This window comes from Lepus europaeus, chromosome 5 (genome assembly GCF_033115175.1).
Source record: "Lepus europaeus isolate LE1 chromosome 5, mLepTim1.pri, whole genome shotgun sequence".
NCBI classification, from domain to species: domain Eukaryota; kingdom Metazoa; phylum Chordata; class Mammalia; order Lagomorpha; family Leporidae; genus Lepus; species Lepus europaeus.
In genome coordinates this window covers 24,494,758-24,509,096 of record NC_084831.1, presented here as the reverse complement: position 1 = coordinate 24,509,096, position 14,339 = coordinate 24,494,758, and the positions used below count along the sequence as shown (strand labels likewise).

The 14,339-nt window shown below is 61.0% G+C and overlaps 1 protein-coding gene across 1 annotated transcript; it reads left to right on the top strand.

The window, feature by feature from the left end:
* Positions 1–11,974: 11,974 nt before the first annotated feature.
* On the top strand, positions 11,975–14,302 carry MARCKSL1 (MARCKS like 1). Its single transcript, XM_062190876.1, has 2 exons — positions 11,975–12,241; positions 13,029–14,302. Exons 1-2 carry the CDS (start codon positions 12,155–12,157, stop codon positions 13,542–13,544), a joined length of 603 nt encoding a protein of 200 aa, XP_062046860.1. The 5' UTR covers positions 11,975–12,154; the 3' UTR covers positions 13,545–14,302.
* The last annotated feature ends 37 nt before the right edge of the window (positions 14,303–14,339 follow it).

Here is a 14,339-nt window from a genome sequence, read left to right as displayed (position 1 = left end):
TCAGGTTTCCCCGACTCCAGGTGCCAGCGCCGATGGCTGAACGTTAGCTATCAATTCCTGGGCGAGAGGAAGAGACAGATAGGTTCCCTGCACCCGAGAGAGCCGGTGAGGGGCGGGGCCCCAGGGGCGCCCGCTGGGCGGGGCCTCCGGGGGGCGGGGCCTGGCCGAGGCGTGGGGGCTGGGCGAGGCCCGAGCACCAAGTGGGTCTAGCAGGTGCGGGCATCCATAGCCGAGTGCCGGATGTGCGTCTCTGCGGGGTTCTTCCCTGCCCTTCTCGAACCACAAGCATTATTTTTTTTAAAGATTGACACATTTTATAAAGATTTATTTTTTATTTACTTGAAAGGCAGAGTTACAGGGGTAGGAGGACAGACACAGAGAGAGCGAGAGGTCTTCATCCGCTGGTTCACTCCCAGATGGCCATAACAGCCCAAGCTGGGCCAGGCCGAAGCAGGGAGCTGGGAGCTTCATCCGGGTCTCCCACGTGGCAGCAGGGGCCCAAGCAATTGGGCCATCCTCCCTGCTTTTCCAGGTGCGTTAGCAGGGAGCTGGATTGGAAGTAGAGCAGCGGGGACTTGAACCGGCGTCCGTATAGATGCAGGCATCACAGGCAGAGGCTTAACCTGCACCGGCCCCAAGGTTTACAAATTTGACCACTCTGAAATTTCTGTTTCCTGGAAGATACCCCAAAACGTTAAGAGTCCCAGACAGGGCTCGGAAAACATGAGGCCAGCTCTGTACCCAAAGCAAGGAGTGCGGGATTCCGTGACCCTGGGGCCAGGGTGACCGGCCAGGCCTGGCAGCTTCACTGAGTGACTCAGGGGAAGAACGGTGGGTCAGCTTGCAGGGCGGGGGCAGATGACCCTCCAGGAGGGCCCCCCTGCACACTCCTGTGCACCTGGGAACAGCTGCACCACCTCTGAATGCAACTGTTTCTTTCTGGCCAGGATGTCTGTGTCTGTTGCTTTATTCAGCAAACACTTTCCAAGGGCCTCCTTCCACGGGTTGTGCCGGGTTCACGCCCAGTTCATCAGTGAGTCCTCCGAGGGGGACCGCTCGAGGGGGACCGCTCAGCGGAGGTTCCTGCCCTCACGGGGCTCTCGAGCTGGTGGGGGGTCAGGCCCGGCAGAGGGGTGGGCCATCAGCCACGTGCTGTGTTTGCAGAGAGCAGAGGCTGGGCCGGGTGCTGCTGCCTGTGGGGCAGCCAGGGACACGTATCTGGCAGGTAGAGGGGCTCACACGAGCTGGCTGGGAGGTCCTCCATTAGGACAGGAACTTTGCTGGTCTGGAAGGATGAGGGGCCCAACTTCCAGCAAGAGTGTTCTGGATGAGGGGCACAGCACATGTCTGGCTGGTGCCCCGTTGTTCCAGCTGGCTGTCCTGGGCGTGTGTACTGCTGCACCTTGGTTCCTGGGAGTCCTGGTGCAGGCTTCAACAGGGCCCCTGCGGAGTCTGGAAGTGAGGCCACAGCCGCTGGAGCTGATTCAGGCCACTGGCCAGCTCTGGCCTAACCGACAGGGCCCGGCCCATCCCCCTGGAAGCAGCCCCACCCCCACTCCATCGGCATCAGTCCCACGACCTTTGGCTCCTTCCCAGGGCAGCATCCTGCAGCCCGGAAGGAAGTCCTTCGTCCTGTCTAACCGCAGTCCCTGCTGAGGCAACCCCAGCCCTTTCCTCTCATTCTGTCTGTGGGCAGAGGGGAGGAGATGGGCTGGCCATCTGTGACAGCAGATCCTGCCTGGCCCGCGAGCCCAGCAAAGACCTGACAGAGTGGGGGGTGACCAGCCCTGCAGCCCCAGTAGGGCAAAGCTAACCACTCTGAAGCCTCTGCCACATCCACTCCCGAGAGCCTCATTGTTAGACAGAAACTCAGGCGGGCCCACTGAGGAAAGTGGTGCAGACCTGGGACCAGAACCCGAGTCTGTTGATAAAATAGGAACAATGCAACTAGCATTTATTTCACAGTTACATTCTGCCAGGGACTCGGCTAAAACTGCGTTTTCTTCTCTAAGCCGCATCACAACCTGTGAGGCCCCCTCATGATTCCTGTATCCTCAGATGAAACTGATGCTCAGAGTCATTAAGTGGCCTGTCGGGGCCGGCGCTGTGGCGTAGCAGGTTAAGCCGCCACCTGCAATGGCGGCATCCCATATGGGCACTGGTTTGAGTCCTGGTTGCTCCACTTCCGATCCAGTTCTCTGCTATGGCCTGGGAAAGCAGTAGAAGATGGTCCAAGTCCTTGGACCCCTGCACCCATGTGGGAGACCCAGAAGCAGCTACTGGCTCCTGGCTTCAGATCGGCCCAGCTCTGGGCATTGTGGCATTTGGGGAGTGAACCAGTGGATGGAAGATTCTCTCTTTCTCTCTCTCTCTCTCTCTCCTTCTCTCTTGTATTTCTGCCTTTCAAATAAATAAGTAACCTTTTTTTTTTAAGTGACCTGCCCTGGTTCCCCCAGCTAGTGCACAGCAGAGCCGTACTCCCCTCTGCTCCCTGTGCCTGGATGCCAGGGTGTCCCACATGTCGGTTTTCCAAGGCCGTGGAGGGACAGGCTTCAGGCTCATCTTGTGCAAGCCAGGGCTAGCAGGAAGATGGCCGGGGAGCACTGCACCCCTCAGGGTGCCCTCTCTCTGGGGATGAAGGTTACCCACCTGCCCCGCCCTCCTGGGGTCTTCGTGTTTCTGCCTTCGCTTCTCAAATAAAGCAGCTTCTGCCTCTCTCGGGCTCGCGCCACCGCATTGTGGGGATGATCTTGGTTCCCCCCAGTGACACACATGGAGCTGGGGGGCATCCACAGTGACCCCTTGGCCCTCCCACCATACCTGTCCCGCACATGAACGCCCAGTGGGGAAGGTGGGTGCAGGGGACCTGGTTCTTGGTCTCCAGGCTTTCCCAGTGCCACAGATGGAGAAAGGCAGAGGCACATGCCAGCAAGCACAGTGTCACAGGAGGGGGGCACTCCTTGGTTGGGGGCAGTGTGTTCTTGGGTAGGTCAGGAGAGACTTCAGGGGAAGGCCCTTGGGCTGGGCCCTGACAGGTGAGCAGACCCTGGAGAGGCGTACCTCGGGAAGGCACTGTAGGCAGGGTGCGGGCAGCGATCCAAGGAGGAAGCTTTGGCGATTTGCAGGCTGAAATGGTAGTCTCACTAGGGTGACAGTGACACTGGTAGCCAGGGGCCCCTTGTCAAAAGGAGGCCTCTGGGGGTCAGAGTTTCAAAGACCTTGAAGGCCAGAATAAGGGTGAGTAGGGCGCCAGGGACGGGTTTAACAGCGGGGAGGGACATGAGTGGTATCTGGCCTCAGATAGGTCCAAGGCCACAGGGCACCTGTCCCTGTGCTCCCACGACTGTCTCCCAGTTGCTCTCTGGGACCTCCTGGCCTGAGGGTGGGTGCTGGTGGCCAGAGGAAGGAGTCTGGGGGCTGCGACCCCAATCGTGCCTTCAGAGGTCCATGGCAGTCCCTCACCGACCTCTGCAAGACCCCATTCCAACCCCTCCCCTGCCCTTGGCTGGGGGCTCAGTCACATCACAGGTCACCATGGAGCAGGCCCATGTCCGGCTCCCGGGAACAGCAGATCTCCAGGGTTGTCACCCTCCTCCAGCTGGAACCCAGTCCCATCCCCGGGTCACTCCACTCTGGACCTCACTCTCCCCTCCCTTGGCCTCTGGTTCAGGCCACTACCGCCTGTGTCCGGATTCATCCAACTGACTCAGCCCTGGGTTCTTGCCAACTCCGTCCCCTCCAATCTGAGTCTACCTGGGCCTGTCTGTGTCATCTGGGTCCCCGTGGGATCTCCAGGGTGACCTCCGAGGGCAGCTGCACTTCTGGACTGGAGACAGAGACCTCAGTCCACAGGGGCTAGATCCTCGAGTAGACACACAGAAGGAACAACATTTCTCTCTCAGCTTTTGCTCCAGACCCACAGATCCTAATGACCTCCCACAGCCAATCTCTGCTCCTTAAGCCACACTGCTCCTCCTCTCAGCTTCCCAGTGGGGCTTAGCGCCCCTTCCCACACTCACGCAAGCCAGACCCCTGGGCACAGCCTCCTCAGGCCCTTCCCCTGAGCACCTGGGGCCTCTCCCTCCCTCCGCCTCACAGCAGCGCTGACCTGGAAACCCTTCCCTGGGCTGCAGCCCCGCAGGCTCCCCTGCAGACTGTGAACACAGCCCTGGCCCTGTCTTCTTGAGCCGCCCTCCTGTCCAGTGGATCCCATGGACACCTGACACTTCCAATTTGGGATCACCCCACCCCCGTGGCCTCCAGGCTTCTGCTCCACACACTGCCAGCCTGATGTGTCCGTGGGGGTGCCCATGGGCTTCCCAAACTGCAGCTCCAAGGCAACACTTTCTTCTCTTTTGAAATAGAGAGAGACAAAGAGAACGTTCCATCCTCTGGTTCGCTCCCTAAATGTTCACAATCGCTGGGAAATTCAATCCAGGACTGTCACATATGTGGCAGAGACCTGACCACTTGAGCTGTCACCTGCCACCTCCAAGGTATGTCGCATTGGCAGGAAACTGGAATCAGAGGTGGAGCCGGGACTCGAAACTAGGCATTCCAGTATGAGATGCAGGTGTCCCAAGAAGTGGGTTTTCTTTTCTTTTTTTTTTTTTAATTAATTAATTAATTTGAAAGGCAAAGCAGCAGAGATTGAAAGGGAGAGACAGAGAAAGAGAAAGCGCTTCTATTCGCTGACTTACTCCCCAAATGCCCACAACAGCTGGGGCTGGGCCAGGCTGAAGCAAGGAGCCAGGAGCTCCATCCAAGTCTCTCCCGTGTGCGTGATAGGAGCCCAAGGACTCCAGGAACATTAGCAAGAAGCCGGTTTAGAGGCAAAGGAGTGCAAGATGCAGGTATTGCACGTGGTGGCTTAGCCCTCTGCACCACAAACCTGTCCCCCAGGTAGTGTCTTAAGTGCTGTGCCAAATACCAACCCCTTCAGGCCATACTTTTAAGCTCTGGCACTGAGAACAGCAAGAACCCTGAGATCAAGAAATGCTAGTACTGGAGTGGGCGTTTGGCACAATGGTTAAGATGCCACTTGGGATACGTTCATTCCATGTTTGAGTCCTGGCCCCACTTCCACTTCCACTTCCAGCCTCCCGCCAGTGCATACCGTGGGAGGTAGCAGGGGACGGCTCAAATGGTTGGGTTCCTGCCACCCAGGTGGGAGACCCCAGTGGAATTCTGGGCTCCTCACTTCAGTCTGGCCCAGCTCTGGCAGTTGTAGGCATTTGGGGAGTGAACCAGTGGAGGTAAGATGACTTGACCTTTCAAATAGAAAAGAAATGAGTAAATAATTTTTAAAAGGTTTATGGCAAGTGGAATGAAAAAGAAGGAAATGCCGGTGGTGGCTGCCTCTCTGCCCTGCCTTTTGCTTGGAGGCCAGCACCTCTGGCTGGATCGCCACCCCATGTCCGGCAGAGGGAACAGCCCAGTGTAAGAGGCAGCTCAGAGAGGGAGGGTCTGGAATGTAAGGCGCACATGGACTTTGTCCCAGGGGCAAGAGAAAGCCACGGAGAGGCTGAAGGCCAAGGGCAGCACGTAGGATGTGTACATGTTTTTTACTCTGTCATTGAGATATTTACAGAGCATCTTCTATTGGAAAGTGTCTCTGTGACATGGAGAACGGCTGGAAGGGCAGAGGGACCAGTGAGAAGCCGGTGACACGGCCCAGCCCTGGTGAAAGGAGGAGCTTCCCCATGGAGGGGATGGGAGGGGAGGGATGAGCTGTGGTGGGTGGCGCGGGACTCCGCCCAGGGCCCTGGCTAACACAACAGAGTGGCCGCAGCGCAGCGTGGGAAGTGCGCAGCCTGTGGGTGTGGAGTAAAGCACGGGCAGAGCCATTCTTTCCTCCTGGGAAACCTGGAGAGCTCCTCAGGAGAGCGTCGATCGGGATGTTAGGAAAAGGATAGAAATTTAGCAAGTAACGCGTTCAAGGCAGAGGGAACGGCATGTTCAAAGGCCCTGAGGTCGGAGGCAGCTCAGCATTCTGAGGAAGCGAAAAGCCAGTATTGTGGAAATGCAGTGGGCCAGGAGAGGAGGGAGGGGCACAGGGCTGAGGGCTGGGTCTTCTCTCCGAGATCCTAGCCGGGGCATTGGGGAAGGCTCCTTGGGGATGGAAGGGCTTCCCAAGCAGGCAGAAGGGGACAAGAACTCAAGGAGGGACTGGGAGGGGACAGACAGATGAAGTATGTGTTGGGGGTGCTCCACAGTCTGTCTAGAAAAGGCACTGCAAGGAGGCCCCGGGGACACTTCTGGGTATAGCTAGAGGAGAGGGAAAGAATCCGTAGGCTCTGGGGGAGAGGCCTGTTCCTGCAGCGTTTAAAGGACCAAGAGGTGGGCATTGTGACACAACAGCTTGTGCTGCCTGCATCCCATATCAGAGGGCCTGGGATCGAGTCCCCCCCGTTTCCCATCCAGCTCCCTGCTGATGCTCACCGTTCAGAGGCAGCAAATGATGGCTCAAGTACTTGGACCCCTGCCACCCACATGGGAGACCTGGCTGGAGTTCCAGGCTCCTGGTTTTGCCCTGGCCCAGCCCTGGCCATTGCAGCTATTTGTGGATTGATCCAGTAGATGGAGGCTGACTTGTTCTCTCTCTCTCTCTCTCTCTCTCTCTCTCTCTCTCTTTGAAATGAATAAATAAACTTAAAAAAAAGAGAGAGAGAGAGAATTGGGGCTCGCGCTGTGGTGTAGCCGGTAAAGCCGCCGCCTGCAGTGCTGGCATCCCATACGGGCACCGGTTCAAGTCCTGGCTGCTCCACTTCTGATCCAGCACTCTGCTGTGGCCTGGGAAAGCAGCAGAAGATGGCCCAAGTCCTTGGGCCCCTGCACCTGCGTGGGAGACCCGGAAGAAGCTCCTGGCTCCTGGCTTTAGGTCGGCGCAGCTCTGGCCATTGCAGCCATTTGGGGAGTGAACCAGCGGATGGAAGACCTCTCTCTCTCTCTTTCTCTCTCTCTGCCTGTCCTTCTCTTTCTGTGTAATTCTTTCAAATAAATAAATAAATCTGAGAGAGAGAGAGAGAGAGCGAGCAAGCTGATTGAGGCCAAATAAATTTCCCCTGAACAATCCAGCACCCTTAGAGCAGTCCAACAATGCCTCCTCTCCCCCCTCCAGAAGGAAGGTGCCAGTGCTGCGCTACCTCCCGCCTCCTCTTCCTAGGATAGAAGTGGAAGAGAAGGGAAGGGAATGGGCTCGCTGCTGGGCACCGTCTGGGTTAGGCCCTCACCCCAGAACCTCACACAGCAGCATCCACGAGCCTTGCTGGAAGCTTCTAGGGCGCTCTGTGCCCCAGGTGCTTGGGTTACAGCTTTCCTTGATAGTGCTAACTCATTTATTTCCCAATAGCCCTGCAGAAAGGGTGCTAGTACCACCCCTATTTTATAGATGAGAATACTGAGGCTGGAGAGCCACCGCCTCACCAATAGGACTTCAACACAATAAATACCTCCCAGAGCCCGCACCCCTGAAGCAGCTCCAGGGTCTTCACTTCCGAGTGGCCAGGGGGAGGCCAGAGAGGAAGGCACTTGTGGGGTCACAGAGCCTGGGAGCACGGGAGCGCCTGCGGGGGTGGGGCGAGGTGGGGGGGCTTGGGGCCTGGCCTGGGAAGAGTTTCAGTTTCTCTTTGGGAGGGAAGTCCCCTGTCCCCCACGGACCTGCATTCCACGGCTCTGGCCACGCATCCCCAGAGGCACTGGGATCCTGAGGAAGAGGTGGGGAGAGGTGGGAGGAGCCACTCAGGCAGGCCAGATAAACTGGGTTGAATTTCTGGTGACCTCATCATGCCTGGGAGAGGTAAGCAGGTGAGCTGGGATAAGGCGCTCTCTGCTACTGGGGAAACCAAGCCCCAGAGAAGACAGCTCTCTTAGAGTGGCTGGTCCTGTCCGATTATGTAACCATCACACACACACACACACACACGGAGAGGGAGGGGAGAAATAAAAGGTCTGGGAGGCCTGGAATCCTGAAAGGGGATTTTCAGATTTCCTGTGCATGTGCCCAGGCAACTAACTGCATGGTGGATGCCAGTGAGGTGCCTCGTGTCCCCGCGGCAGGCAGGGAGGCCACACAGCCAGGGCCTGCTGACCACGCCGCCACAAGCCCCGGAACTGAGGTCCGGGGGAAGCAGCCCCCTCCCCCCCGGGCCCAGCCCTGCAGCTGCCTCACCTCTCTTGGTCCCACCTCAGTTTCCTCCTGTGCAGATGGCAGTGGGGATGGTGGCCATCTCACCAGGCCACGAGGCAAAGCATGCCGTGCTGTGGGCACGAGGCTCGGCACACAGTCACCGCATCGCCAAGGCCAGCGGCCATGCTCCTTATTCCCGGCGGCCCCCGCCACGCGGGGCTCAGGGATGGCCAAACTTCTGCACTCTGCGGTCCTCTGTGCCCCAGCGTGACGGCTCCCTCCTGGGCTCTCTCCGGCCGGCCCCCTGCCAGGGGAGTGCTTCCGTGGCCTAGGCACTTCCTGGGTGACCTCACGCACCACCGGCTGCAGTTACCTGCCTATTGGCAGTGACCAGGGGTCAGTCCTGACCCAGAACCTCTGTCTTTGTCCCTGTGACATCACCCGCCAGACTGTGGGCACTGGCCTTGGGCTCGTGTGTGAGCTGAAGCGTGTAGGCTGCAGGGGCCTCCTCGATGCTTCCAGAATGTTCCCTGGCAGCCCCACCTCCACGAGGCTGAAGGCTTCGGCAAGTCCCTCCCCGGTTCTTTTCCCTAGGACGCCCCAGCCAGCGGAGCCACAGCCGTCATCCCCAACAGAAAGGGCAGCAGTTTCCCACCCCTGTGCCCGCCTGTCCTCACCCAGGCTGTCACTGGATCCTAGGGATCCCCTCTCCCAAACTGCCCCAGACCAGGCCTCTCCCTCCACCCCCTCCTCACACAGACCCCTGGTCTTTGCTCCCGCCCCCCACCTCCCACCCCCATTAAGGCATTGCCTGTCTTCCCCTGGATGGGAAACCCCGGAGGGCAGGGGCCCCGCGTGACTCACCACTTACGCTTCTCTACGTAGGGGCAGAAGAGGGAACTGCAGCCCAGCTCTGAGGATGACTCACGGAGCCCAGGCCACTCACTGCCCGGATGAACAAACTGAGGCCAGGGGGGTGGGGGGTCCTGGGGGGGGAGCGGCTTACTGCAGCAGAGCCAGAGGCTGACTTGGGGTGAGCACTAAAGCTCCGGTCCAGCTGTTGCTCTGCACGAGGAGCTGGGGACCCCGGAGCCGGGCCATCACAGATGCCCCAGGTCCCAGCCCCGCTCTGCTGGCTTCCCGTTCCCCCACTGGGAAGGCCGTTCTCTCCACCTGACGCCCACCTGCGCCTCACCTGCAGTCTGTTCTGATTCCCCACCTCCCTCGGGGACAATATTCTCTTCCGTTCTCCTCTCGCCTTCAGCCCTGCCCTGTGGCTGTCCAGGGTCCCCCGCTTTCCTGCCAGGGAGCTCCAGTGCCTTCTGTCCTGTGCCTTTCTCCCTGGGGACTGGGTGCAGGGTCTGAGCCCTTATGGGGAGAACTGAGACAGCTGGGAATGTGTGACCGTGAGCCTTCCAGTCCGTCCCAGAATCACAATGTCCCTCCCATTCCTCCTTTCCCGGTCACTGTCCTGGCAAAAGTCCACACCTGAGAGGTTTGACCGCCAGGCCTCAGTGACCATCTGTGGCCCACATAGCCACCCTCCCGCCCCCACACTCACAGGTGCTCCCCGGGCTGGCCACACACCCTCCAAGTGCACACCCAATCCCAGCCAGACACAGTCAGCAGCGGCAGTCTGAGGAAAGGCAGGTGCACGCCCAGGAAGTCTCAGAGTCACCAGGAGTCACCTCTCTCTCTCTCTCTCTCTCTCTCTCTCTCTCTCTCTCTCTCTGTCTCACCCTGGACTACTCAGAGCCCCACGACGACGCAGCCTCACGTAGCCCCAGACATACACACCTGGACACACACACACACACACACGGTCAGTCGCAGTCTCACACACAGACAGGCACAGAGAGAAACAGACACACACAGTTGCACACGGGCTCCGGGAGTCACAGAACAATGGGCACATTGTCTGGTTTGGCAGCAGCTGGGGAGGAAGGAGCCACGGGAGGACTGCTGTGCCCCCGCACCCGCACCCGCACCCGCACCCCACTGCAGCATCCCAAACCTCTTCCTTCTTCCAGAAGTCAGATTCTGCTGGGACCTGCATTCGCTAAGGGATCGGGCTCCCAGGCGCCCCCTCCCTGGCCTCCGGGGATGCCTGGTGGGAACGGAGGGCTCCCTCTGGGGCTGTGGGGACTCAGGGTGTTTTAGGCTTGATGTTCCCATCTCCTCCTGGGATCCTCAGATTTGCATGTCCTCCCCAAGGCTGTACCTGGGGAGCTGGAGCCTAGGGATCTGCACTTAACCTCTGACCTCAACCCTTCCAGGACTCACACACCCTCCATGTGAGCCCTGCCAAGCTGGTGCAGGCAGTGCCTGGCAGCATTGTGGGCTCCCTATTGTGGCGGAGACAGAGAGCAGGTCACGATGGCCAACCCTCCGTGGCAGCAAGCGCAGGAGTCGCTGTCCTGTCCCTGAGCTGTGGAGAGAGCCTGGGGCCCCTCCCGACCCCAGAGCCAGCTCTTCTCGCCTTCCCCCTCTGACCAGAGCAGCCCCCGATGGCACCAGGAAATTCTTCCAGCCTGGATCTCCCCAAACTTTCTCACCCTTAGCTCTAGGTAGCTGCTGTGTGCCTTTGGGCATGTCACTTTTCCATCCTGAACCCCAGTGGCCCAACCTAAGGTGGAGTAGGAACGGGGGTGGAGGCTACAGGAGAACAGACCTTAGAAGCCACCTCAGCCATCCCTCACCCACTCTGTGCTCACATCTGCTGGGAGTTCCCGATTTCTCAGGCCCTGGGGTGTCTCCACCCCCACAGCCTCAGGCCTCCCACAGGGCCTTACCCAGAGGAGGGAGGGAGGTGCTGAGCTGGCCAGGACACAGCCTAAGTTTTGCAACAGTTTGCTTCCTGCACTCCCCAGGCCGGGGCACACAGCAAGGCACCAGCCAGGACACTGGGGTTCCCACCAGCTCCTCCGAGCCCCGGGAAGGAGAAGCGGCACCAGGGCAGGATCTCAGGGCCAGCCCCACCCTGCAGGCTCCCTGGCTCAGCCTTACGGCTACCCCAGGGCTGGAGAGGACCTGGCGCATCCTTTCCCTCCCTTTCGGGAGAGTCTGAGGTGTGCTGAGTCCCTCCCTGGGATTCCTCCGTCTGGGTGGGGGGCCCTGGAGTGTGTGCGAGGGGAGCAGCAGAACCGAGTGACACGGGTGATGTCCACATCTCGCAGGCTCAGACCCCCCCAGCTTTCATGTGGGGAGCGGCTGCTGTCAATCAGCCCAGGCTCAGGCTGGCTGGCCACCAAGGGGACTGAGCCGAGGGATGAGGGACGGGCTCGCCCGCGGACCACAGTGGCCTTGCAGCCTCTCGGGCCGCGGGTGGGACCTCTGGCCGGTCTCCAGGCCCCGCCAGGCCCTGCTGCCGCTAGAAGCACGCGTCTGCGGCAGAACTCGGGAACAGCCTCTGACGAGTCTGGGCACGCGAGCCTCCTAAGAGTTCAAGGAGGGGACTGGCAGGGGCTGCCAGGGCAGGGCCGAGGCGATGGGGGCCACGCCACGGTGCGGGAGCGCCGGCCCTGAGAGGGGCGCGGCGTCGGGAGGGGAGGGCGCGGCTGCTCTCCCCGCTCTCCCCGGACGCCCCTCCCCGCCCAGCTCGCACACCGACCTGCCTCCCTCCTCCCACACCGGACCCCACCTGCCCCGGGCGGTCGGGTGGGGTGGGGGGCGGGGGCGAACCAGACCGCCAGCGTCGCCCACTGCGCAAGTGGGGCTCGCGACCCGACCCCGCCTCCGCCCCTCCATTGGGCGCTCATTTAAATGTCCGGCCCCGCCCCGAGCTCCGGGCGCGTATATATGGGCGGCTCGGCGGGCGGCGGGCGGCATTCTGGCGCGGAGCGGAGCGGCGGCGGGCGTAGCTAGCGGGTCGGCCGCGGAGCGGGGGTGCAGCTCGGTTTCCCCCCCGACACCCCTCCCCCTCAGGCGCCAGCCCCACCCCTCTGCGGGCCGGGCCGACCCCACCGAACTATCCCCTGCGGCGCGAGCCCGGGGCGGCTCCGGGCGCCCCCAACAGACCCCCCCACCATGGGCAGCCAGAGCTCCAAGGCTCCCCGGGGCGACGTGACCGCCGAGGAGGCAGCAGGCGCTTCCCCCGCGAAGGCCAACGGACAGGTGGGTGCGCTCGGCACGACCGGCCCCGGCCCCCTCCTCTCGCACCGCGCCCCTCTCGGGCCTCGGGCCGGGGCCGCGCGCTTTGTCCGGCCCGGGACACGCGGCGCCCCCTCCCCCGCCCCGTCCCTTTGTTCTCCGCGCCGCAGCCCCCGCGGGCGAAGCGAGGGGAGGGGCGGGGAAGGGGCGCCGGCCGGGCCCCGCCGCCTTCTTTGTTCGCGGCCCCGGCCCCCGGCGGTGCCCCGGGCCGCCCCGAGGGCCGCGCGGGGAACAAAGGCGCGGCTGGGCCGCGCCGAGGGGGCGCCCAGGGCCCGCGGGGCGGGTGCCCGGCGGGGAGGGCGCGCCACCCCCGGCCCTGACCTCGGCAGCCCACGGTCTTTTCTTTCGGAGGGGTGCCGAGAGGTGGGGAGAGCCTGGGGTGGGTGGGGGGGCCGTTTACACAAAGCAGGAGGCTGGGAAAATAGGCAGTCCAGGTGCTGAGAGACAGCGCCCCGGGGCGGCTTCCCGCCCAATGTCGCCCAGCGCGGCTCGCCCGCTGGCTCGGGATCCGCGGCCCGGAGCGGTTCCGTGCGGAATAGAGAGCGCGCCCCGGGGGAGGGGGGTGGGGGCCCCGGGACCCCAGCGCCTCCTGCCGGCCATGGCCTTTGCGCGCCTGTGAGCGGCGAGAGGCAGATGTCTGAAGGGGTCCCCGGTGTGGGGCTGAAGACCCTGTTGTCTGGAGGGGGCCAGGAGCGGGCTGGGGAGGGGAAGAAGAGCCCTGGCCCTCATCGCGGTCTCCTCTGCCCTGCAGGAGAATGGCCACGTGAAAAGCAATGGAGACTTAACCCCCAAGGGTGAAGGGGAGTCGCCCCCCGTGAACGGAACAGATGAGGCAGCTGGGGCCACTGGCGACGCGATCGAGCCAGCACCCCCTAGCCAGGGCGCCGAGGCCAAGGGGGACGCCCCCCCCAAGGAGACCCCCAAGAAGAAGAAGAAATTCTCTTTCAAGAAGCCTTTCAAATTGAGCGGCCTGTCCTTCAAGAGAAATCGGAAGGAGGGCGGGGGCGACTCTTCTGCCTCCTCCCCCACGGAGGAAGAGCAGGAGCAGGGCGAGATCGGTGCCTGCAGCGAAGAGGGCACTGCCCCGGAGGGGAAGGCCGCTGCCACCCCGGAGAGCCAGGAGCCCCAGGCCAAGGAGGCAGAGGCTGGCGCCGCCTGCAAGGGAGGAGACACAGAAGAGGAGGCAGGGCCCGCAGCAGCAGAGCCGTCCACTCCCTCGGGGCCGGAGAGTGGCCCTACACCGGCCGGCGCCGAGCAGAATGAGTAGCTGGGTGGGGGCAGGCGGGTGATCTCTTAAGCTACAAAAAACTGTGCTGTCCTTGTGAGGTCACTGCCTGGACCCTGTGCCCTGGCTGCCTTCCTGTGCCCAGAAAGGAGGGGCTGCTGCCCCCTCCCAACCACTTCCCGCTCCTCCTCTCCCTCCTGTGGATTCTCCCATCAGCCATCTGGTCTTCCTCGAAAGGCCAGCTGAAGATGGTCCCTTACATTTTCCCAAGTTAGGTTAGTGATGTGAAATGCTCCTGGTCCAGCCCCCTCCCCGACCCCCCACCCCCACCCTGCAGAAGGCAATTGCTGGTTTTCTCCCTCAGTTCTTTTCCAAGTAGGTTCTGTTTACCCTACTCCCCAAATCCCTGAGCCAGAAGTGGGGTGCTTATACTCCCAAACCCTGAGTGTCCAGCCTTCCCCCTGTTGAGTTTTTAGTCTCTTGTGCTGTGCCTAGTGGCACCTGGGCTGGGGAGGACATTGCCCCTGTCTGGGTTTTTATAAATGTCTTACTCAAGTTCAAACCTCCAGCTTGTGAATCAACTGTGTCTCTTTTTTGACTTGGTAAGCAAGTATTAGGCTTTGGGGTGGGGGAAGTCTGTAATGTGAAACAACTTCTTGTTGTCTTTTTCTCCCATTGTTGTAAATAACTTTTAATGGCCAAACCCCAGATTTGTACTTTTTTTTTCTAATTGCTAAAACCATTCTCTTCCACCTGGTTTTACTGTAACCTTTGGAAAAGGAATAAATGTTGTCCCTTTAGTGGTGCTTTAATGACTGGTCTTCTGGGGATGGGGTG